At 39.9% G+C, this 25,016-nt stretch overlaps 2 protein-coding genes across 6 annotated transcripts in view; both read right to left on the bottom strand.

Annotated features, from left to right (window-relative positions):
- Positions 1-1,751: 1,751 nt before the first annotated feature.
- macir (macrophage immunometabolism regulator) lies at positions 1,752-9,116 on the bottom strand. Of its 2 annotated transcripts, none has more exons than XM_086097664.1 (2): positions 9,030-9,116; positions 1,752-5,478 (listed from the first exon to the last, which is right to left on the bottom strand). In XM_086097664.1, exon 2 carries the CDS (start codon positions 5,461-5,463, stop codon positions 4,816-4,818), a length of 648 nt encoding a protein of 215 aa, XP_085953790.1. In that variant the 5' UTR covers positions 5,464-5,478; positions 9,030-9,116; the 3' UTR covers positions 1,752-4,815. The 2 variants fall into 2 exon arrangements, with proteins under 2 accessions (XP_085953790.1, XP_085953791.1); XM_086097665.1 differs by having other exon boundaries at positions 1,752-5,473; positions 9,030-9,102.
- A 1,878-nt stretch (positions 9,117-10,994) lies between these two features.
- nrg1 (neuregulin 1) overlaps positions 10,995-25,016 on the bottom strand; it is a 39,613-nt gene continuing 25,591 nt past the window's right edge. For 2 of the 4 annotated variants that reach the window (XM_086097309.1, XM_086097310.1), the window contains exons 5-8: positions 20,558-20,660; positions 19,952-20,078; positions 19,731-19,852; positions 10,995-12,564 (exon numbers count right to left, since the gene is read on the bottom strand). In XM_086097309.1, the coding sequence (XP_085953435.1) occupies positions 11,925-12,564; positions 19,731-19,852; positions 19,952-20,078; positions 20,558-20,660 (992 nt within the window). In that variant the 3' untranslated portion in view covers positions 10,995-11,924. Of the gene's footprint in view, positions 12,565-19,730; positions 19,853-19,951; positions 20,079-20,557; positions 20,661-21,389; positions 21,414-25,016 lie in introns of all 4 variants that reach the window. The other 2 variants (XM_086097308.1, XM_086097311.1) reach the window with 2 other exon arrangements.

Genomic DNA, 25,016 nt, shown 5'->3' on the forward strand with positions numbered 1-25,016 from the left:
AGCGTGGGTTGTCGGTCTCGACATTGTGTTCCAAATTATTAGACACACACTTGTTTGTGTTTATTTTCCTAAATATGTAACATGTTTTACAGTGAACATTTTTTAAGTGTTTCGACTGAAGTTTCTGCTGGAATTTAAGAGTTTTAAGTTCATTTGCCAAATTATTTGTGACAAGACACCTCTCATGATAAGTTGACACAAGCATCAGTGCTAAATATTAGCAATAGACCAACCAATATGTTTTTTCAGAGCTGATATTGATTATTTCAGTAACAGGGAAAATATTGGTGTAAAAAAAACTTCAACTTTAGGAGACCGTGTGTGTGATTTAGTGCTATTAGGTGGTGAACAAATAGGATACAACGATTTTGAAGCGGTGCCTCAGAGGGACCATACTTTGTAAGCGTACCACCAATTATAATTTGGAGTCTGTGAGCGATCAAGCACGAGCTAGTGGCAGCAGTGAGCAAGAATTTGCTGGAGTGGCTAGCAAGACCTAGCTGGAGTGGCTAACAAGAGCGTCTAGCGGTAGAAGCTAGCAAAAGCTAGTGAGAACAAAGCAGAGGGAGACAAGCGACAGGAGCCCAAATGACGGGCCTCAGCTATGACCACCTGCAGGCCCAAGCTGTGAAGGTAAGCGGTGATCAACCCATTGGGTCAGACACTCAATGCAAACACCACCAGAGGCTTACTATGTTTGCCAAGTTAATCTCCTTCAGGTATCTGTAGCAGAAAGATGGCAGCCAGCCAAGCATGTCAGCCTCCTCTAAGACGCGGCACAACCTGTCATATAATTAGCGATTACGAGACCTACAAAAAATTATGTTTAAGTGATAGATAGAACATAATTTCATACATATCACTGAAATTAATAGTGGGGTTTTAAAATGAATGATTAGTTTACCACTAGATGGCACTAAATCCTACACTCTTGTTTCTTTAACTGTGTTGAAATGCCTTACAGTAAACATACAGTATGTTTATTGCACAACTCAAGCGCAGCTGTGCTGTCTAAGAATTAATGCTGCATTCGAGGATGGTCGGAAGTCGGATTTATCCGAGTTGTTTTTCCCAGTTCCTTTTTTTTTCTGAGAGGTTTTTCCTAGTTCCGACCTGAAAGCGTTTGAGGTGAAAGTAAACAACCAAAATGGTGGATAGTGATATATTGTTTTTTATTTTGGTCCTCAAAACTGATTTTAATCTTCAGCAAACTTGCCTTCTCACAATTTTGCTTCATTTATTGTTTTTATCATATTTCATAAGCATTTCATGCAGTTCAGTAGTTTACCTTATAATTTCATGCAAGGAGATAGCGGCATACTGTCGCGTACGTTGTGTTACGTGGAGTTATGTTGAATATTTATGAATGAAGTAAGCTATTTAGTTTTATACCCGAGTACATTGTGTTTTACCATTCACGGTCTGTGTTTCCAAAGGTGTCGCCGTTGTAGTGACGTCACATTATAATCCGTGGGTGAAGTCGGGGTCCTTTTTTTTCCCGACTTTGCAAGTGGAATTTCCGAGTTGAAGGGGGCGTTCCCGTACACAATTCCTGGTTTGAACTCGGAAAAGTCCGACTTCCGACCATCCTCGAATGCAGCAATAGAGCCCTGATGTCTTCATTCTCTTTTTTCTGTTTCGCTGTTTCTTTTCACAAAATAGGCTACTAACCCCCCTTGTCAATAACTGTTGACTGCTTTAAAATCTCGTAGGTCAGTAGTTACAATCAAGTAAAACACATGACTACAAGCTTCCCTGTCATCTTAGATTGCAATAAGCTTTAATCAGTACTGTAACAGTCATTGGTTAACATCAAGTGGACAGTACATGTGTGATTGGTGAGTGGAAACAGTCATGTGAAAGAAGAGGTGAGTTTATATACAGTACACAGCACACTTTGGTTTGTACACCCTTTGAATGTGTTGTAGCTTGTTAATCAATATAATGTCCATGAGTTATTTTAGATAAATAAATATTTCATGACTTATATTGCATATCACATCCCACACTGGAGATGATCTGTTATGGGACAAAATAATTGTTTAATTTCAAAGCAAAACAATAAAATATGCGCGCGCACACATACGGTACACAAAAACCTCAAAAAGTGCACAAATATTTTTCTTCAGGACTGCAAGTGTCCCCATGGCTTGGTATCATGAAATAAAGCAGCAAAGTGTGTGATCTGGTGCTGACACAAAAAGATTCACGACCGTTTTTGACTGCAGTGCCATCAAGGACAGAAAACATGTTATCTGAACGTTTTAAACAAATAAACACAGTCATAAAAACATACATAATTTATACTGCGCTTGGCCAGTGACAAATAATGCACATAAAAACAATGTATTTTCTAGTACTAAACAAATATAGAGTTTGAAGTGAGTTTCCACTTAAATATGCCTGATTTGGATCATCTCCAGCATGTAAAAATGGTCCAGTCAGGTCCTGTACCATTAGTAGTATGGATTTTCACTGTTATGTCTATCTTAATCGTGCAGAATGAAGGCATGGTGTCACAACATTTGCTCAGTGCAACGGCTCAAGTGAGGATTCAGCATCCTGATTTAAATTGGTACCGGTTAAAAAAAAAATTATATTGCAAAGAATAGAAGAGAGACTGAGGTGATCTGCTGATTATTCATCACTCCCTCCCTGCTTGACTCAGATAAAAATAATAATAATAATAATAATAATAAAAATTTGACCACTTGCAAGCAGAAGCAAAAACATCCACAACATATTGACAATCTAATGAGATCCAATGCAAAATTCTGAAAAATTCTGCCTTTGCACAGATAACGTTGAGTTTAGACTGCCGCACATGCGCTGGATGTAAAAACTGTCATGTCTTCATTTTCGTGCTTGGCAAGTCTAGTTTACTGTGATTGGGAATTTGGAAGACTGCGTTGCGCCTCATTGGCCGTTGGCCTTGTCTATTACACGTCCCCGGTGCACCTGACAATTTGGTGACATAGACTAGAATTGGACCAGGTAAAAGCGGGTCTAAGTTGTGGCGCAGTTGGTGTAACACAATTTTGTTGGAAGTGCAGGCAGATAAATTCTGAGCTGCGTGGGCATGGGTGGTGCATGTCATCGTATTAAATTTCATACTAGTTTGTGGCCTGTAGGATAACAACTCAAGGCTATACAGAATACATACATGCAGACGACCCCTTCCATGATTCTTCCAAGTAATAATATATGATAATAAAAAAATCCAAAATTCCCCCAATCCTTTATTACAACTCTCCAGAGTAATGACAAGTGAAGAAAAAAAGTGCCATGTTTACCAGGTTAGCAACGTTAACACACAGGCTAGTGAATTAGCATGCTAGCCTCTACATTACTTCAACTGTGTTCTTCAACATTTGCTGGCCTAACTACTGAGATTGTATTCACGTTGACATGCTTGTCTTCCCCAACAAGGACCAGTAAACTGACACCACTTTATTTGTTTATATGACAAGTCCATGGAATGTAAAGAAGTTAGTTTCAAAGTCTGAATGGATTGTGTTATAGAAAGTAGACAAATAAATGTTCAATTGTTTTTTACACTGTTGGGAATACAGGTCCAGAAAGTAAAACCCCGGAAACAGTTTGGCTTTTAGCCACAGGTGCTTCTATTCAACAGGTGGAGATGAGCTCGTTTACTTGGCAGTCGTGTAGAAGCACCCGTGGCCAAAGACAATCTGTGGCTGAGTTTTTACTTTCTGGACTTGGATCAACCATCCCTGATTAATAAACCTAGTCAGCATCATTGGAAAAAAAAAAAAAAAAATGAAAGCCTTATTATCTTTAAGGCAGATTTTTGTATGCAGCTCTTGAAATCTCATTACATTGCCTAAGTGGTCAGAATGTTGAGGCCGGACAATGTACGAATGTTGAATTTATTTGCAGTTGCCTAACATTCATCAGAAGTTGACATTCATATTGGGGTTTGCTTTTAACCAACTCCTGAGGCAGGTGTCACACACCCTTACAATAAATTATTAGCTGTTATTAATTAATTCAGATTATTATCTGTTTGATGATGAACAGGCTTTTTAATACACAACATTCAAGCAGGATGAGATCTTGAAATTTGCCTAAGTAAACAGATTTTTCATAGATTACCACAACCTCTTCAAACATGTACATATTCAAGGGACGCGATTTAACAACACAAATATTAAATGACGATTAAATAAATGATCTAAAACAAATAGAACACATGTTAATTTGACAGTAGTACCCAGGGTCATATTAAAAGTAAAACCACACATCACACATGTTTTAGAGATCACATTAGGCAGTACAACTGGCATGATTGTAATTTTAAAGCTGATACAATGTGATATGTGCATGTATCAGCTGTAATAAATACAGTAGGTAAACCAGTTATTGCTAAGATATCGTTCACATTTTTACCTCCAACATCTCAAGTGTGAGTACTAAAAAGGTTCTCTTCAATAATATGTGTTCAGTGCAGGATTTCATCCCAGTTAATAAGAGAGCACAATTATCAGGCCGTCTTGTTAAAGAACTGCTTCTAATCTGCAGAGGTGGCAAATCCAGGTCCAGAAAGTAAAAACCCTGTCACAGTATGGCTTTAGCCCTAAGTGCTAGCTAGCTAGCTCCCCGGGTGCTTATTTACCTGCTAGGGAGCTAGCCAGCTAGCATGAGGGGCTAAAGCCAAACTGTGGCAGGGTTTTTACTTTCTGGACATGGATTTGTCATCTCTGCCCGAGTGCACAAAAACCGAGCTGGAAAATAGCACCCAGATATCCCCCTACCAATGTGAAAGACGCCTACGTGATGTCATCTTCTGTGCTTTTAAGTTTTGTTTCTAGTGAACATGCGCTCTCCCCGCAGGGTGAGGTGTTGCAGTTGGTACTGTAACACCTCAGTGTCTGATGACTCTTTGAGAGTGATTTTGTCGAGGTTAAGGTAGTCCAAAGACTTGGACTGGGTCCTAGTCTTCCCTTTAAGCCGACACAGGGGAAGTGGTGCATGCACACTCTTCCCATGTTCCCCTGCAGTCATGGACCTGAGGAAGGTGTCACTTGAGCTTGGCATGCGCCGCCTCCTCGGACCGTTAGCAGTAGGAATGTCATAAGGCTGGTAGTAGCGATTTTTGGCTTTAAAGATTTTTGAGGACCGGTGGATGCCCACCTCTAAAGATTTAGACACACCACCGCTCTGGATGGGGCTGGGCACAGCCTCCGATGGTGAGCTCGTCTCTGGGGAGTTTTCTGACCATTTGTGGGCCAGTTTGAGCAGCTCCTCGCCAGTTGTGAAGCCCACCAGATAGTTTGAGTCCATGTGGAGGATCTGGTACCCTGCTACAGTACCTCTGATGGGGGAGCATGGCGTGCTGGCGCAACGAGGTCTTTCTGCCTCCGCTTTCAACGTAGCTTTGATCTCAGCTGCAGGTAGAATGGAAACATGAGCCCTCGACACTCCACTGAGATCCACTTCCATCTTTACAGACCTGTACTGGTGGAGGAAACAGAGACAAATAAAATGGACCTATTCAGGAAACTAGACTACATGGGAACACCAACAAAGAACAGAAACGTTCCTCAAATTTTGTCCACTCTTCAGAAGCATCAAAGAATAGAACATCCGACTTTCAACAACAAAATAGCACGCAAATTAATAAGTGTCTGGACTCCGGAGAGAAAGTCTATTTGCTAAACAGAACCGGAACTGCAAATTAATCACGCTATACTACAATGTACGTCAGCCAGGAAAAGTGGCCTATGCTATAAGGTTAAAAAAAATGTTTAATATAGTACAAAATATTTATAATATCAGTAATTGTATTTGTTCATTTTCACAATACAGTCCTGAGTTTTGATTTTGACTTTTGAGGTCTGCACAATAAATTTTGTCAAATTACATGTTAGTTCTTGACAAGAAAATACAATTTACTCTTATAAATAATGTGATTTTAATAGGGCTGGGTATCGATTCTAATTTCCTCAATTGATTCGATTTCGATTCACAAGAGTTCAGTTTGATTAAATTTTTTCGATTTGATTGGATTCACTTCACTTCAATCTGATACTGATTAATTATGGAACATTAATTATTCTTAAATATACAGTACATGATAAAAACTCCACAAACACTAAATTCCAAATAAAATTTAGCAGAGGCAGTAAAAGGTTAAAATTTAATGTAATCATTTAACCGTATTTTTTTTTTTTAGTTTATTAATGAAAGTAGGAAGTTACAATCACTTAAAGTAGCACAAATGAGCATTTTGTTTTCGTTGATTATGTTACTAATTAGGTCGCATTTGATTTATTTTCTGGGAAGTGTGTTTCTTTCACTCAGAAATAGTGTCGCAACTCTTGTATATATGTGATTCACGTCACGCATTATCTGATTTCCGTGAACATTTTTTGTAAGCTAGGCATCGGGTAGTATGGTGTTATCTTGGCGTGGCTACTGGTTATGGACGACAGCAATCATTGCACATTGTCATTAAAGAGTTGCTGCTAGCTCGCCGCTTGGTTTGATTGTTTCTGCAACGCTGCAATACCTCATATTAAGTTACAAATCCAACCGGAATTAGTTTGCTGATGTTGGCATGATTAGCGGCCATTAAGTAGACAGATTTGCGGTGGTCGGCGCAAGCTACAATGCAAGTCTAAATTTAGTAACGGTATTACCGTACACCCCGGTGTATTGAGGAGACGGTAAAACGGTGTCTTGAATACGGCCTTACCTTACTAGGTAATAATAAAGCAAAACGTTAAGGATTTTTCAGGATTTGGCCCTGTGCTTTGCTACAGCTGTAGCTGTTGTAAAAGTGCTATCTAAATAATGTTGAGTTGAGTTGTATCCCACTCGAACAGATCTACCCCTGCACTGAGCAGCAGCAAAATCACATCACCACATTTACAACTAAAACAGGAACAATCTATATGAAGATGAACCTGGCATGCCATCTTTGCGAATGAGGTGTGATTGTTTGAAAACATCATACCAAACTATTTCTTCACGTCTCCTGCCTTGCCACCCACTGTAGAAAGTAGGCACTGTAGTCTATCCTGCCAGCTGTTTTTTTGTTTGTTTTTTGAGAGAGAGAGCTCAATATTGTTCATTCGGTAATCTTACCAATTTGACATGTCAAAAAAAAGAGGAGCAATGAGCTCTCTTTTTTTTGTAAGTGCGTGAGTATGTGCATGTGCGGATTATTGCTTATGTATAGAAAATGTCAAGAAACGTGTTGCATCATACTCTCTCAAATTGAGCTGTACCATATCAAATCGAATCGAAATCCCACTGAATTAAACTGAATCCAGTCGTTCCACTTTAAAATTGAACTGCCATCTATGAAGAGACATATAGAATCACCTTTTATTGGAGAGCTGCACATGTGTCTAGATAAGTTCAATGCTTAACAAGTGTAGTCCACATGTTTACATATCACCTTTTCATGAAACATGAAAAGTTGAAGTGATAAAGTCACAGATTTGTTTGCATTGTTGTTGTAATCTGACCTATGATTTACTGACGTACAGTATTTATGCGGCGCCACACTTGCTTGGGAGAATTTTCTTAAGTTGTCTTAGTTCAGAGGTCCGGTCGTCGAGAGCCCCTATCCAGCCTGTTTTCCATGTCTCCCTCCTCCAAAGCAGCTGAATCCAACGATCAGATCATCAGCAGATGCCTGATAACGATCCTAGCCGTGAATCAGGTGTGTTAGTAGAAAGAAACATGGAAAACAGGCTGGAGGCTCTTGAGGGCACCCCTGCAGTCAGTTAGCAAGTCGAAGTGTTTAATGGGTAAACAGCTCTAATGAAAGTTGATAAAGAAAGTATTTCATATGAATTTATGGTTCATTTGCATTTATTGTGTTGCTTGCGCTCATTTGAAAATAAAAAAATACTTGAGAAGAGGTCCTTGAAATTGTTTTTGCATATTAAATCACAATCTCAAAATTGAGGGAGGGGGGAATTCAGTAAGATTATTTTTCAAAATCGTTCAGCCCTACTTTGGACGCCTCTGATTTAAACCATCCAAACCTTTTTGACCCTGCCCCCTAAAAAATCCGGATTGAGAGTCATTGGGAACTGGAATCAGAATCGTTCAAAACAGTGAAAGGCACACCTGCACATGCTCTTCCAGTAGATGGCAAAAGGTCCATGATTCACCCGCGTATCAAAAGGTGGACATTTTAGTTTTGTGTTGTCATATTTTCTTCTAATGTGAAATGTGTGTCTTGTTGGTAAACACTAAGCCTACACTGATGTTGTACCCAAACTCTGCATATAGACCAGGGTGCATTGTTGTATTTAACATGGCAATTGCTGTATGTTGTGATGTACTGTATTACCTGGCTAATCCGCAGTACTATGCTCTGTTTTAGCTTTGCAACATAACACACTGAGAGAATAGAGCTGTTGGCATGGTTGCAAACCAGCCGAGAAAAGAGAGAGTGAGAGAGTGAGAGAGTGAGAGAGAGAGAGAGAGAGAGAGAGAGAGAGAGAGAGAGAGAGAGAGAGAGAGAGAGAGAGAGAACTGCAAACTGCAGAGGCACGTCATGGCGCGGCGTAGTCAGCAATTGGACAGGGCCAAACCCGTGATAAGACAAGACCGAACAAGTGCCTACACAATAATGATTATGCAAATGACACAGAATACACAGTACCATAAAATCCGAATACAAGGCGATGTGTGAAGTTTAAATGTAATACGACGTGCTCTTGGATAAATACAAGGCCCAGTCTGTCCAAATCACTGTTGAACGAATCAGTAAGCCTTTGCTGCCATTAGCCACAATTATTCAAACATAACAAACGTAGCAAATTATTAATAATTGCTACACCATCGATGGTTTCCTAAACGTAATTATATAATGCAAGTATTGTGTGAAATGAGAGCAGAGTCGCATTTAAGCTTCGTTTACTCGATAGTAATAAACTCCATTCCTGTCATTTCCGTTGTTTTATCTCCGTCCTAACACGCAACGCAATATGCGGGGAAAGGAGACGTGAGAAACTGAGAGGTAAGTCAACAAAAAAAGAACAAACCTGTTTGCCAGCAGCAAGTAGGATGCAGCCTCTCCCTCTGGCCTTCGCTCCCGCAGTCACCCGCAACAGGAAGAGCACTTCCTGTTTGGATTCATCACAACAAAGCTCCCATCGTGAGCGAGTGAATGCTGGGAAGCAAGCGTTTGCACGAATGCCGTGCAAGGATATTCAATATTCTTGCACACCTTTTGATAAAATTGTTATTATTTAATATTATAATACATCATATATTATTATTATTATTATTATTAAAACGATATATAACATAAATATATTAAACCATTGTACCGAATTGATTGAAATGGAAAAATCCAAGAAAGTGCAACAAATCCACTGCCGACCAGCAAGAGCCCTCTCCAAGAGAACCTGCCAGCCCAAAAAATATATTATATTTACATTTACCCAATTAAAGTGGATGCAAATTGTTAACGTTGGTTTTTTACAGAGTATGCATCAGTCCAAAAATACTTTTTACATGCTATGTAGGCTATATGTGCAGTTATTTCATAAATATGAGTATCATATAATGTCTACTTCACATTTCAATGCTTTGATGAGGGCAAAAGAAAGTAAAAAAGCCCCTTGTCTCAAGAGCTCAAAACGGTGGCATGTTACTTGTTAGTACTTGCCGATGCCGATACCATTATTTCCGACGCTAATATATATATATATATATATATATCCATCCATCTTCTTAACCGCTTGTCCTCACAAGGGTTGCCGGAGCCTATCCCAGCTGGCTTCGGGCAGTAGGCAGGGTACACCCTGAACTGGTTGCCAGCCAATCACAGGTCACACAGAGACGAACAACCATTCACACTCACAATCACACTTATGGACAATTTGGAGGGCTCAATTAACCTGACATGCATGTCTTTGGCTTTGGATATATATAAATGTATATGTGTGTGTGTGTGTGTGTGTATATATATACACACACACTATATAAAGAGGGAGATAAATTTTTCATCTATGCTACATCTAATCTATGCTATAGCTAATTTGTGCAATTAAATGAGTACTTTTGGTAGCCACATTGTGCCTAGCATTGTTGAGCATTGCTAACAACATGCTATCATAAAACAGTCACTACCAAAACATACAGAAAGGTTTCAGTTGTGACATAATGGTTTTGGTAGTGAATAAAGTAAGTCTGAGTAGGGCTGTGCAATTAATCAAAATTCAATTATAATTTCAATTATTACACTCCACAATTACAATTTTTTTTTTCTTAATACTAATTTTGAGTTGTTCAAATTTATACATTTGCACAAAATTTCAAATGACTAATTTAATACATTTTGTTTCATCCAAAAGGAACGTGCATAATTATATTGTTTCAAAGAATTTTATTTGTCCTAATCGTGATTTCAATTATTATGAAAACATTTCATGATTAATATTTTCTTCATAATCCAGCAGCCCTAAGTCTTACATAATATAATACATACATACATCATATCTAGATATTTATGATTTTAATTATATTTTATTTCATATTTTATCTGAATTTAAACGGAGAAACACAAAAATGCACACACAAAAAATTAGCAGAGAGACTTAGAGAGTATAGGCAAAGAGTTAAGAATGACCCAGTACTCACGCACATACAAAAAAAAAGAAAGAGAGAAAGCAATGAGGATATGTCGCATCGGTAAAATTACAGAATGAACAATACTGAGCTCTCTCAGAAATAAAAAATTTGACCCAGTGAAATACCAAGAAAATTTAATAAAGAAAAGAGACATAAATAAGAGATGGAAGGAAGAAGGAAAGCTGAAATCTATCAATGACTTATCCAGCAGAGAGCAAAGTAAAGTTAGAAAAGGGGTGGAGTACCCTCTCCAGATCAGGGATGAGATCCTGCCCCAAGTGGAGGAGTTCAAGTATCTTGAATAAATAAGTCACAAGATGAAAATACATTTGAAAGTGTGTATCAAATAGATGAGTCAAAACACGTTTACATATGGTGCAATTTTTTTTTATTCTCAAAAAGCATTACTCAGGTCACATTGATGTCTTTACAAAGGAAATCAAGAGCATTATATTAATTCCTGTTTCAAACTGTAGATATTTGCCTTCAAAGCTGTAATCAACAAAACTGGACAACCATATTAGATATTTTGAATCAGAAATCTAATGTCATCCTCTAAACTTGATTGATTAATTGACATTCAAGTTGAAGAAAACTTGACAAAGACGAGACGATTGATTTCTTAGCAGCCAGAATTCAGTGATTACATCTGTATTTTCCTTGCATGTGTTACAGTATCTATAATGTATTCCACTGACAGGTATGCACATTTCTACATATTCTGATAACAAATATCATGTTATGACTAACATGAACTCATCCAAATCAGTCTAGTCTGTGTTGCAGTTTGAACAATGGACATAATGGACAATGAATGACCGTGATGATTGACTGGGCAGATCCAATGCTTGTCGTTCCAGGACAGGATGTAGCATGCATTTTGAACTTTGTTACCAAACTGATATATTTGCGCTTCTTCAGTTCAAACTATGAGACACTGAAGGCAGCAAGTACGTTATTGTGGATTAGAAAATTTGGATAGTGAATATATGGCCCTGTTTGCATTTGCAGTTCCCTTAAGCATACCCAACAGAAAGGCACCATTGATATTTTTACACGCTACTATATACATTGTTATTTTCACACACTGCTACATACTTGTGTATGGCACTTCATCTACAAGACATCAACAATTTTGTACATTTTTTTAATTTATAAAACTCTATATTCACTACATCATTAAAATAAAAGTCTTGCTTTTCATTTATCCTTAAAAGTATTTTTGCCGCAAATAATTTAGTAGAAAATAAAGGATAAACAGTGAGTGTAATTTTTCTAAACAAGCAACTTTCTGCCCTTCTTTACACAGTTCTTGGGTCTTGTTTGGTGGTGGCACTGGATGACATGAGTTGCAGGTCACCATTTGGTGATGCTGCCGTAGTCCTACTGCTATCCTTGGCCCTTAACAGTAGGGCTTTAGCGTTCTCTATGGAAATAAATGGCGTGTGATCCCCCTTTGGATCCTCTGCGTCACTGGTCAACATGCTGTCAATACTCAACTCTTTATTATGATGCACATGACCATTAATAACTGATGCTTCGTTGATGCTGTGGTTATTGATAATGTTGTTTGCATTAACTAGCTTCTCTGTGGATGCAGAGATCATATGGCTAGCTGCAGTAGTGACCGTGACTTGGTAGTTATCGTTCTCCATCGCACAGAGCGGGCTCGGTGGTAAGCTATGTACTTCTTGGCCATGGTTGTAATGTGCAGAGCTCGTCTTTAGTTCAGCTCGGCTTAAGGATTTGGGTGGCTGATGTGCTTTGGACAGCAGAAGGGGCCGTTTCTCCTCAGCAGAGGGGCTTAGCGCCACAGAGGGGACAGAGATGGCCTGGCTGGAAAGAGTGGCTGACATCTCTGAGGGAGGAGAGCTTGGAGTTGCAGGAGGGCTGCAGGAAACGCTAGACAGATGAGGCAGGGTGTTCTCAGCTGATAGATGCCTAGAACACACACACACACACACACACACACACACACACACACACACACAAAACATAAGAACAGATGCACATGTAAAACTGTACTAACACACTAAGATGAGAAGTAGTCGAACCGGAACCGGCGCTCATATTACACAGGAGAGGTCAACAAGAGGTAGCGGACAGGGACTGAGCCCATGATTGACACTCACATTCACAGCATCACTTAACCGAACACACAATGCTCGTATAGAAGCAGGCAAGTAAATCTGAAACCTTCATCATGCAGGGTTACGTGGGAGACAATGAGAACTAAGCCCCCAACAATGTGCACCACAGATCTGTGAGTAATAAATGCAAAAATAATTAATATTAAATTAAAAACAATTTTGTGTCAAATGTAATGATAAAAAATTTATATATTTTTATTATTATTATTACAAGGTATATATTTCAGTGAGGGTTAGGTGTCCCCTCTTTAATGGAAGAGTACCAAAATTTTTGGCCATGTGTGTAATTGTAGCAAATGTTGCCATATAGAGGGATATTTTACAGCTTGTTCACACAATGATGACACAACATACGGAGAAACTGAGGATTCTGTGTCTTGCTTAAACTTGAATGAAGTGAATTCATCATGCTTGTAAGCATTACACTGCCATGTTTTGTTTACTTATCACCATCATTTTTATATGTGGAAGAAATAGTGTCCTATACATTTGTTGTGACTATACTTTTGTCTTCATACCGATAAAGGAGGAAGGAGAGAATTCCCTGGATGCTTGTTTATGCTTTGCATTTGGCAATTTCTAATAGTGTGGATGGTATGTGGGGATTCTGTAAAGCATGGGTAGGTGGAAGTACTGCTCAAACACCAGAACTGTATGAGACAGTGGCATGTACACGAGGGACTGCTCAACACCTGGTAGGTTAGTCTTGTCACACTGAATCAAAATGGTGCAATTCCTCTTGAATTATGATGATGCCATTAATGGAAACATTTATAATTTTTATATGTATTTGACTCAAGAGGTTCTACTGTATTAATGCTCCATTATTTATGTTCGGCAAAGAGCAATATTTTCTAATAAAACCAGTCCCAGAACTTGGGTGTAAAAAAAAAAAATCATCTAATGTAATCTTTTCCATGAGTGCCCCAATCCAAACGTTGTCTTTCCAAAATTAAACGTTATGTTATCGTGATAGCATGGTCAGGGTTAGAAATTTAACATACACTAGACTACACTAACAAGTTCACAAGGGTGCAGTGCTGACAAATGCACCGGAAATGCACTTGGATATGAAACATATTTTTTGTGACTCCAGTCCTGGAACTTTACTACTGAACTGCTATATTATTTACATTAAATAAGTATTGATAGGTATATTAACACCTGTAGAAGAGTATATGAATTTTATAGCTGTATGTTTATGTCAAAAAGTATACAGTATGTATTTTTTTTAAACTTTTCCTGGCAGCTTCAAGACCCTGTAAAGTGAATTCAGAGATTTGTTGGTAAATACATACCGGTATACATGTATGAAGATAATTGCTAAAAATGGGCAACACATGAGAATGCCGTACAGTTGTGAAGTATAATGCCCAATTTTCATAAAACGGTGCATGTGCACTCAACACAAAAAAACTGGCACATCTTGATTTTCGTGTTGGGCCAAGTGGAGTTTACCGTGTTTGGGAATTTGGCAAATCACGCTATGGGAGGGCATTTTCTATTACACGGCCCTGGTGCACCTGACAATTTGGAGACAGAAAGTAGACTAGACTTTGGACTAGCTAAAAGCAGGTCTAAGTTGTGGCTTGTGTACAGGTAGACTGGACTTTGTGCTCGAATTGCACTGGGCATGAAAATAGGGCTCATAGTGTTAAACTGTTTTTCAACATTTTAGTTGCGCCTCCCCAACTATATAAGAACTTGAGCCCCTTATTTCAATCGGTAGTTATCCTGTGCAATCATGATGCGCAGTTAGTTGACTAGCTATGCCTACACCCCGAAAATCTTGCATTTGGACAGTCCACTGGTGAGGCCGATTTAGATTTTCATTCAAGCCCACAATCTATGAACGGTGAGGCAAACGTTGAACACTGCACCGCTAAGATTCTAAAAAAAATAAGTTTTCCCCTTTATTTTAGGATGCTTTGACATAAAATTTTATTGTATGCTTTCTCTAGAAAGTCTTTGACTTTTTGTTGGTCTGACGCAAAGTTGAAATTTATCAGTTACCTCGTATTTAAGGCACATCCCTGTTGGAGCTGGATATGTCTCTGCTCTTCTTTGACTGAGCACTTAGGTCTTTGATGCCACCAGTGGCATTCAGCCGACCCCTACGGGCTTGTGTAGCATGCTGGCTATTCTCCGTCAATGACATCATGGAGACAGAGTCAGTGTCTGACACAACACTGTTGCTCCAGTCATTACTCCAGCTGTGGAGACAGGGAGGGGGACGTTTATATGTACAGTTCTCAGACAGGCTTCTTTAAAAATGACATCAATGGCTTTGAGGTCAAATTGTAGTTTGTGTAGTTTTGTCCTTCAGTGCCTGCAGTAACTTACTTTATTTGTCAGATTTATTAATGCACCATTTCGTCATTTCAACTTTTATATTAATCTTATGCGTTAACTCATTGACGGTTATAGACGTCAAAGTTCCATTTTAACTGGGCTGGCAGTAAATGATTTACATCGGATTATGGTAGTTTTGAGGACATGTTAACACAGAATCAATCAATCAGTCAATCAATCCAATCCATCCATCCATCCATCCATCCATCCATCCATCCATCCATCCATCATTGCCTTTTACATGCACACATGGACCAAAATGTTGGTACACTTTCATATTGAAGAAAAACCCATAAGGTTATTGCTATAATTTCAAACAGGTGGTGGGGTCACATACAAATGCACTGAAATTTAACTAATGAAAATTGGCCGTTGGTTTAAATGTCATGGTCTGGGTTTTTTGGTTTTGGTTTTGTTGTCTAGATTTGGGTTTTGATAATGTTTTTTTTTGTGTGTATGTTGTTTACTTTAGGCCCCGTCCAGACTGAAGCAAACAAATCTCGTACACACAGAAGCATTTCAAGACTTGCGTGTGTCCAAAAGAAGACGCTGAGGATGTTTAACGGCTGTAATGTATATGCCAATCTGGTGTGGCGCGGTAGCGCAGCCACAGGGAGTTAACGGAAAGCGTAGAAGAATCAGCGAAGAAGACAAACACTTTCCCCCCCAATTTTATTGCAATCTACAGAACAAACATGGCTTTGCATGTATCAAAACAACATGGAAAAAGACAAACACAGGAGAAGTGACAATGGCAGGTGATTCAAGTACAACACCGCTTGTTGAATGTGGGAATAAAGGAGCAAAATATTTTGCTGCAAAAGCATAAGCAAGCTAAGGAGGCTGTGCAAGACTACTACGACACGGCTATCCGCCATTGTTGTTGAGAGATACGCGAGAATTGGCGCATACGTCATCAATCTGCGACAATGTGTCGTCATCGAGCTGCGACCATTACGTCATTACTGGAGGAGTATCCTGCATATGGTATCCAGACTGACGCGTACAGGGCACGATTTGCAACCTTTCTACTCTGGAGCTCGGTTTCAAAAGTGATCGGTTTCAAGCTCCAAAAACCGCGCCATCGTGTGGACAAACGGCCTGAACAATAAGAAACTTGTGGGGATACATTGAAACTGGCTTTCGTGTGGACGGGGCCTTAGTTTCTGTCATGATCTGTTGTGTTCTGTTTTCCTTGTGTGTCTCCCTTGATCTCATTAAGTGTAATCCTGCTCACCTGTGTTTGCCTGCCCTTCCTCGTGTGTCAACCAATCAGTGCCCTCAGCCACTTGTGTCTTGCCCGGGTGTGTCTCGTTATGTCAATTAGTCTCATGTTTCCCCTCTGTCTGTGCCGATCCATTGTTGTTGTTTCCACACGTCCAGCTGTTGCTGTCTTGCCTTATTGTTCCTCCACGTCTTGCCACGCTTAATTTTGGATTTTGTTTCTCGGCCAGTGCCTTGTTTGCCTCCATGTTTTTGTTTTATTAAACCTTGTTTGAACTACACCTCTGCCTCCTCGCTCTGTTTCCCTGCATTTGGGTCCTCAACCACACCCCAACGTAACATTAAATTGAGGTCCAACAGAATGACTGAGTAAGAATCACTCTGGAATGTCTTGATGATCTTGACATTTTATCGAACCCGGCACCGATTAAAGATGCAAATTTGTGAATGCATCTTTTAGGACATACTCAAACTGAAATTTGTGAAAATACCAGTTGTATGTCATCATTCAGTCTTCAGAAAATGTATCCGACCGTTTGAGCATTTCCCCATTGACAGACCTATTCCAATAAGTCTATATATCTTTTTCTTCAAGATTTTGTTTCGGCATGCTGAAAGTATAATTTCAAATGTTAACTGGAGTCTTTTTTCATCATCAACAAAATTCTCCAGGAAAATTAAGCAGCTGCAAAACCTTTTTCTCCTACCACTGTGCTTCAACAACGTGCAGTGCCAGACCTCTACCAACAAAGCCACCACACACACACTGCAACATCCAGAGTAATTTTTCCTGGTTAGGGTCGAAGCTTCCCTTCTTGAGCCTTATCATGGTGGAGGGGTTTGCGTGTCCCAATGATACTAGGAGCTATGTTGTCTGGGGCTTTATGCCCCTGGCAGGGTCACCCATGGCAAACAGGTCCTAGGTGATGGACCAGACAAAACATGGCTCACTGACCTTTTATGATGAGTACGAATATTGGATTCAGTTTTCCCTTGCCCGGACGCGGGTCACCGGGCTTCCCCTCTGGAGCCAGGCCTGGAGGAGGGGCTCGAAGGTGAGTGTCTGGTGCCCCATGGGTGAAGGCCCGGCCGGGCATAGCCCGAAGAGGCAATGTGGGTCCACCTTCCTATGGGCTCACCACCTCTAGGAGGGGCCAAAGGGGTCGGGTGCATAGCGAGCTGGGTCGACATTGAGTCAGAGTGGACCATGTTCTGCGCCATCATTGTTGAGGCGGCCGATCTGAGCTGTGGCCGTAAGGTGGTCATTGCCTGTCGTGGCGGCAATCCTCGAACTCGATGGGGATGCCGTCAAGCTGAAAAAGGAGTCCTATCGGGTCTTTTTGGCCTGTGGGAGGCAGCTGACCGGTACCGGCTTGCCAAAAAATCAAACATGGGAGGAGTTTGGTGAGGCCATGGAAATTACTTATGGACGGCTTTGCGGAAATTCTGGTCCACCATCCGGTGTCTCAAGAGAGGACAGCAGTGCTCCATTAACACTGTGTATAGGGGAGATGGGATGCTGCTGACCTCGACTCGGGACGTCGTAAGTCGGTGGGGAGAATGCTTCGAAGACCTCCTTACTCCACCGACACATCTTCCTTTGAGGAAACAGAGTCTGGGGACTCTGAGGTGGGCTCTGGGGTCGAAATCACTGAGGTGGTTGGAAAGCACCTCGTTGGCAAGGCCTCGGGGTTGGATGAGATCTGCCCAGAGTTCCTAAAGGCTCTGGATGTTGTGGGGCTGTCGTGGTTGACACGCCTCTACAACATTGTGTGGACATTGGGGACAGTGCCTCTGGATTGTCAGACCGGGGTGTTGGTCCCCCTTTTTAAGAAGGGGGACCGGAGGGTGTGTTCCAACTATAGAGGGATCACACTCCTCAGTCTCCCTTGGTAAGGTCTATTCAGGGGTGCTGGAGAGGACTGTCCGTCGGGACGTCGAATCTCGGATTCAGGAGAAGCAGTGTGGTTTTTGTCCCGGCCGTGGAACAGTGGACCCTCGGCAGGGTCTTCGAGGGTGCATGGGAGTTCGTCCAACTAGTCTACATGTGTTTTGTGGCTTTGGAGAAGGCGTTCAACAGTGTCCCTCGGGGAGACCTGTGGGGGTTGCTTCGGAAGTACGTGGTACTAAGCCCCCTGATACGGGCTGTTGGTTTTCTGTACAACCAGTGTCAGTTTGGTCCGCATTGCTGGCAGTAAGTCAGATTAGTTTCCAGTGAGGGTTGGACTCCGCCAAAGTTGCCCTTTATCACCAATTCTGTTCATAACTTTTATGGAAGAACATTTCTAGAATTTCTAGGCGCAGTCGAAGTGCTGAGGGGGTCCGGTTTGGTGGCCTCAGCATTGCATCTCTGCTTTTTGCTGATAATGTGGTGCTGTTTGCTTCATCAAGCTGTGATCTCCAACTCTCACTGGAGATGTTTCGCAGCCGAGTGTGAAGGGGTCGGGATGAAGATCAGCACCTCAAAATCCGAGATCATGGTCCTCAGTCAGAAAAGGTTGACGTGCCCTCTCCGGGTCGGGGATGAGATCCTTCCCCAAGTGGAGGAGTTTAAGTATCTTGGGGTCTTGTTCACGAGTGAGGGCAGGATGAAGTGGGAGATCGATAGGCGGATTGCAGTGATGTGGACTCTGTAACGGTCCGTTGTGGTGAAGAAGGAGCTGAGTCGAAAGACAAAGCTCTCATTCTACCGGTCGATCTATGTTCCTACTTTTACCTATGGTCACGAGCTGTGGGTCGTGACCAAAAGAACAAGATCACGGGTACAAGCGGCTGAAATGAGTTTCCTCCGCAGGGTGTCCAGGCTCTCCTTTAGAGAGAGGGTGAGAAGCTTGGTAATCCGGAAACTACTTGGAGTAGAGCCGCTGCTCCTCCTTGTTAAAAGGAGCCAGTTGAGGTGGCTCGCCTCCTTGGAGATGTGTTCCGGGCATGTCTCACCGGCGTTAGGCCCCGGGGTCAACACACTGAGAGACTATGTCTCTCGGCTGGCCTGGAAACGCCTTGGGATCCCGCCGGAGGAGCTGGTTGAAGTGGCTGGGGAGAGGGAAGTCCGGGCGTCCCTCCTAAAGCTACTGCCCCCGCGACCCAACTCGGATAAGCGGTAGTAAATGGATGGATGAATGAATGGATGGATGGATAAGGGTTGAAGCTCACATCACATGTAACATCAACACCAAAAGAATGCCAGCATTAGCACAGTCAAATCGTAATCGTAGTTTGAAATCCTCAAAGTGCTCAAAAGTCAACACATGAGCTGCCCATTCATCTTAACATTGCTCCTTTGGCTGCATGTGTAGGAAATTGTGTGGTGTTATATCTGAACCAGCCATGGCAATGTCCACATCAGTGCCAGTACAAACATTACATTTGAACGCTCTTTACCTTTGGCTGGAGATGTTGGTGAGCGTGGTAGGTTGTTGTGTTGATAAGGCATATTTGCTTGTGGAGGACGTTGTCTCTGTCTCTTTCTCAGCTGCATGTTGGATAGCTGTCCCATTACAATGCTATTAAAACATTTTTTTTTTTAAAGAAAGAGAGTGATTAGTATCATCAATAGTATATTCATTACTTTTGAAATTTCATGTCAGTGAGTTGAAGCATACATTGGTCTGCTGCAAATCCTGTAGAGGCAAATTGGAAACCTGACGTCTGCTGGCAGATTTTGCCAGCTTGTTCCTCTTAGTTCTCAGGTTCTGCCTGAGGCGGTCGTGAAGCTTCTTCCTCTGCTTCCTGTTTTAGAAGAAAATACTTTGAGCACATGTACTATGTATTCAGTTACACTTGAATTCAGCAGTTTCATTATTGACACCCCTGTCAGGCAATAACAAATTTTACATTGTAATTAATCGCATTACTTCAATTGTTAACTCATGATTAATCACAAATTGTATTTATTCTAAATGTACAATAAAATGCACAATAACATGTTTTTATCCCTAAGTTTCCATACTCCTGTTAACATAAAAGTGGGGGAAAAATGTTAAACTAATAGAAATATGGGAAATGTACGTATTTTTTTAATAGAATATTGGGGTAACTAATTTCAGAACAAATGCTATAAATTGGTTTCATCATCCATTTGATGATATTTAAGTTTTGTACCAGAATAGCTTGCATAAATGTTCCGACACGAATGGATATTCTAATTATATCATTGACTATACTTTTTAGTTATACAAAATCATACATCAAAATGTGGCATACTGTACTTTGTTTTGCAGTAGGCAACCACACACATGATTCCAACGACTAGGAGTGCAATGCAGATTCCTGTTATTGTTAAAATACGTTTCTGATACAGCTCCTCAGCTTCTGAAAAAGAGGAGAGTAGATTATTTTAAAATCACATCTGTGAAACACAAACACACCCAACTAACAGTCAAACTTTTTATATACTCTATTTGGTCATCTAGCTTTTTGTTTATAAATATTTTCACAAATACATTGTTTATTAGGACCCTTAATAGTGCTTGTAATCAATGAAGTAATTTTATAAATATTGCACAAACATCACTAGGAGAGAAAGGTTACAGTTTTCTAGGGTTTCATGCCACCAAACACTTTGTAGAAGAAAGGCAGAAGTAAAGCTGCAGCACGGAGAAAGAGAATTTAAGGAACATGAAAATGGAAATTAAGTTGAAAATAGAAAGAAAGGAGAAAGCAGCAAGACAGTGGTGTATCTTGATTGAATCATATTGACTAACAACTAATATAGAAACAAATAGTGAAGGGATGTGAACATACAGTATCAGATATTTAAAGCCCTGTTACCCTGTAATGAAGAAATACAAAGCAATTTAAGCCTGACATTTTCAAAATAGATGCATTTTGGTGTTGCAACAACAATTGCTTGCTTGTATGTATTCCTTGTAAGTAGAATTATTCAATTAAGTAATCAGAATTTTGTTGTCATTGCTTAAATGTTTCAAGAATCGTATTTGTGCTACTGGTCCTGGATGTACAATCCCTTCATTTGACAAGCGAAAACTAACCAAGGGTTTTCATTTTCAAACTACTTAAGTAAGAAGGAATGGGCCATACCCATGAATTCAATTCCAAGGTGTTCTGGCAGAGAAAATATGGAATTTTCAGATTAAATTGATTTGATGATTCTAAAGTCCAATAAAAATGAAAGCAAAATTGTGGTAAGTACAGTAATATTCAGTATACTGCCTATTCATTATAATAAGTTATAATGGTTCATGAACAATGATTTTATTGCATGGAGGACATGACCGTAGTTTGAACACACAGATCTATCTAAAAGTTTTTAGGATATCCATTAAGTGATTGGTTTTAGCTACTTTCACCTCTTTAGATACAAATTGGTACAAAGTGGTCCCCACTATATCATGTTTCATCCTTCACAGCCCCGCTATAATATAGGTTTTTAATTATATTTGTGCGGCAAACATTTTAGGCAGAAGAACAATCCTGTATTAGTTACCTTTTCTTTTCTTTTTTATAGTTCCACAAGTCAAAATTTAGCGTTGTGTGCTGTCAGTGCAGTAACCTGTTATGTTGTTAAGAGGGCATCCTGAAGTTACTCTAATTATACTGTAGTCGTTGCTCCCACAAAGCAGAGAAAATAGACACCTGTGAACATTCTTAAATGCTCTGTTTGTATGTGTTGTTGCTCTGTGTGGGTTACAGTAACAGTCGTTTGAAGGTTCATAATTACTTTGACATATATGCTAATTTCCATTAGCCCGTTTATGGTGTCCCAATATTGTTACGGTAGTATACTTTCATTAGCTGAATTACAAAACTAAGACATTATGCCAATGAGTTTGTCATAGTCGACCATGTTTTACTGCATGGTAAATGTCCTGTACATCGAGACAGTTTTGTACACATACTGTATGGATGTAGCCTATGTAATTCTCTTTCTGGAATTGGAATCTGATCAAAAATGAATCCAAAAACTCAGCTGTTGTGCCTAACTTTGGTATTATTATGGGGGACATTTATTTACAGAAATGGAAAAACAGTGGTGCCTTAAGATATAAGTGACCCAATTTACAGAGTTTTTCCAGATACAAACTGTCCATCGTACAAAATGCTGCAGCTAGATTTCTGATAAGGACGAGAACGTTCGATCATATTACCCCGATACTAGCCAATTTGCAATTTGAACGTTTTGTTACTATTACACAGCTCAGCACATCTCGTTGACCTACCATACGTTCCAACCCGAAACCTGCGTTCGCAACATGCTGGTCTTTTAGTAATCCCAAAACCAAAAAGAAGTCCTCAAGTTCAAAAGCATTTTTGATTCGAGCTCCAGTGCTCTGGAATGCCCTACCCTTGGAAATCAGAGCCAATACCTATGTAGAAACATTCAAATCTCGTCTTAACACTTATTTTTACACCCCAAAATACAAAACAACAACAACAAAAAGGCTCTACTTTGTGGATGTCACTTATTGCGGGTAATTTTGGGAACGTAACACCAACGATAAACGAGGGAACACTGCAATCCAGCCCAGATGTAACAAAGGCATGGATTACTGTTTCTAAGTGCTGCTGAGAAAGGAGTCACCTGCCTAAAATGAAAAAAAAAAACTGGATTTGACAACAGCACCAATTTAAAATCACTCTCCAGTTTAATACCTAAGTTCGAGGCCGTTAGCTTTAGTGCACCAAGAGGCCCAAGTCAGCAGGATAAGATGGACCACTGGGACCAAAGACCATAACTTTTGTTTTAATTTCAATGAAATTCAAGAAATTGAGAGCCATGCAGGCTTTGATTTCCGCCAGACAGGAAACTTAATGAGAAAGCGTCCTTTTAGCTCAGCGACACATAGATCTGAGACATAGATATAGATAGATCATCTGACTGTCATCCGCATAGCAGTGAAAAGAAATCCCATATGCTTTATTAAGATGGAGCCCAGAGGCAATAAATACAATGAAATGAGGAGGGGCCCCAGAATAGAACCCTGTGGAACACCGTATAACAGTGGGGCAGAGGATAAATACAAAATTTTAAAAAGCTTAATTTGGCTGTTATAAACCACTTGAGGTTTGCTATTAAATTACAAAAAAGAGTTTATAAACCTTAACTAGATTTAATTTAGTTATTAAATACAAACAAGAATAAGTCAACATAAATCATAATTTCTGAATGGGCCCCGGGCCACTTTTTACAGCAAAAGTTGGGCCCTGAGGTAAAAAAGGTTAAGAACTTTTTGTAACAGACTATTTTGGCTACATTCACAATGCCGGTCAATTAAATTTTTTTGTCCATATGCAACACATATCTGATGTTTTCATGTAGTGTGAACAGTACAATTCCATTTTTTTTCAAATCCGACTTGGGCCTCTCTTTCATATGTGGATATAAATCGGATATGTATGCGATGCGCCTGTACTGTGAACGCTCATCCATACGCATCCGACCTTTACATGTCATCAAAAGCCCGATATAGACCTCGACTCAAGACGTCGTAATAGATATATGTACAGTATATCGACACTTGTATCACATGGTGGCTTTTTATAGACCCGTACGTACGTAATTGTGGGTGACGTTTTTCTAGAATAGTTACACGTTGCCACGTCGTGTTTGTATCTTATTGTTTTTTTAGAGCCTATGCCTTATTTGTAGTTTGTAGTTAGTTTTGTAGTTTACAGTGTGTGTGACTCGCTGAATACTGAATATTCCACTAAATTCAGATATTTTAACAAAAAGTGTCACGTCCAAAATTATTCATACCTTTCTCCTCAAAATCAATAGAAAAGCCTTTATTGGCTATTACAGCAAATAAAAAGCATCCTTATAGTTGCTGATCAGCTTTTTGCATGACTCGGTAATATTTTTGCCTATTCAGCTTTAGTGATGAGCTTATCTTCTCATCACCCTGATCTTTAGTTCTCTCCACAGATTTTCAACTGAATTCAAGTATGGACTGTCTGGGCCACTGCAAAACGTTAATATTTTGTCCACAAACCATTTCTTAACCACTTTTGCTGTATGTTTTGGGATTTTGTCATGCTAAAATGTCCACATATTCAAAATTTGCCAGGGGTATGAATAATTTTGCACAATTAGAAACGGCGTTTTTATTTTTATTTTTTTAAACCAATCTGATTTCATATTCACCAACACAGGTCTGTTAGCTGGCTTAGAACCTCTGACAGGTTGATCAGAGCTATTAAATTCCTGCGATGTGTGCAATGGGTGACAGTAAGTCAAATGTCAGACTTTTTGAGAAAAACTTGACAGGACAGGTTGGCTAACACTGCACCTGGCTGGCTTGTTCCAACCCACAGAAGGATTTAATCGGCAATCCCAGAGCAACACGTATGAGTGCAACAACTAGCAAGCTCTGGGGACACAACACAACTAACTTGCTAGCTGTGAGGAACAAAGAGGGGGGAATTTTTTATATAAATCATCAGCATCTCTCTGAGTATGATTTAGTTATAGTAACTTTTATGTTTTTGTGATGTTATAAGATAAAAATTGATTGTGAACTGCCGTAGAGTAGTGGTTTAAAAGTGAATGTTATAGTTAAGGCATAATTAATTAATGCTTACATCTATGTCACTTCCTTTTTTAATTTTTCTGTACACCACTGTTTTGTGTTTAGCCATGCATGGTAGTTCTCCATGAATAGGCTCATTTGTGTGTATGTGCATGTGTGTACTAAATACGTCATGAAG

The sequence above is a fragment of the Leptonotus elevatus genome, chromosome 15 (genome assembly GCF_054856555.1).
Source record: "Leptonotus elevatus isolate MCC_2025b chromosome 15, RoL_Lele_1.0, whole genome shotgun sequence".
Taxonomy (NCBI): Eukaryota; Metazoa; Chordata; class Actinopteri; order Syngnathiformes; family Syngnathidae; genus Leptonotus; species Leptonotus elevatus.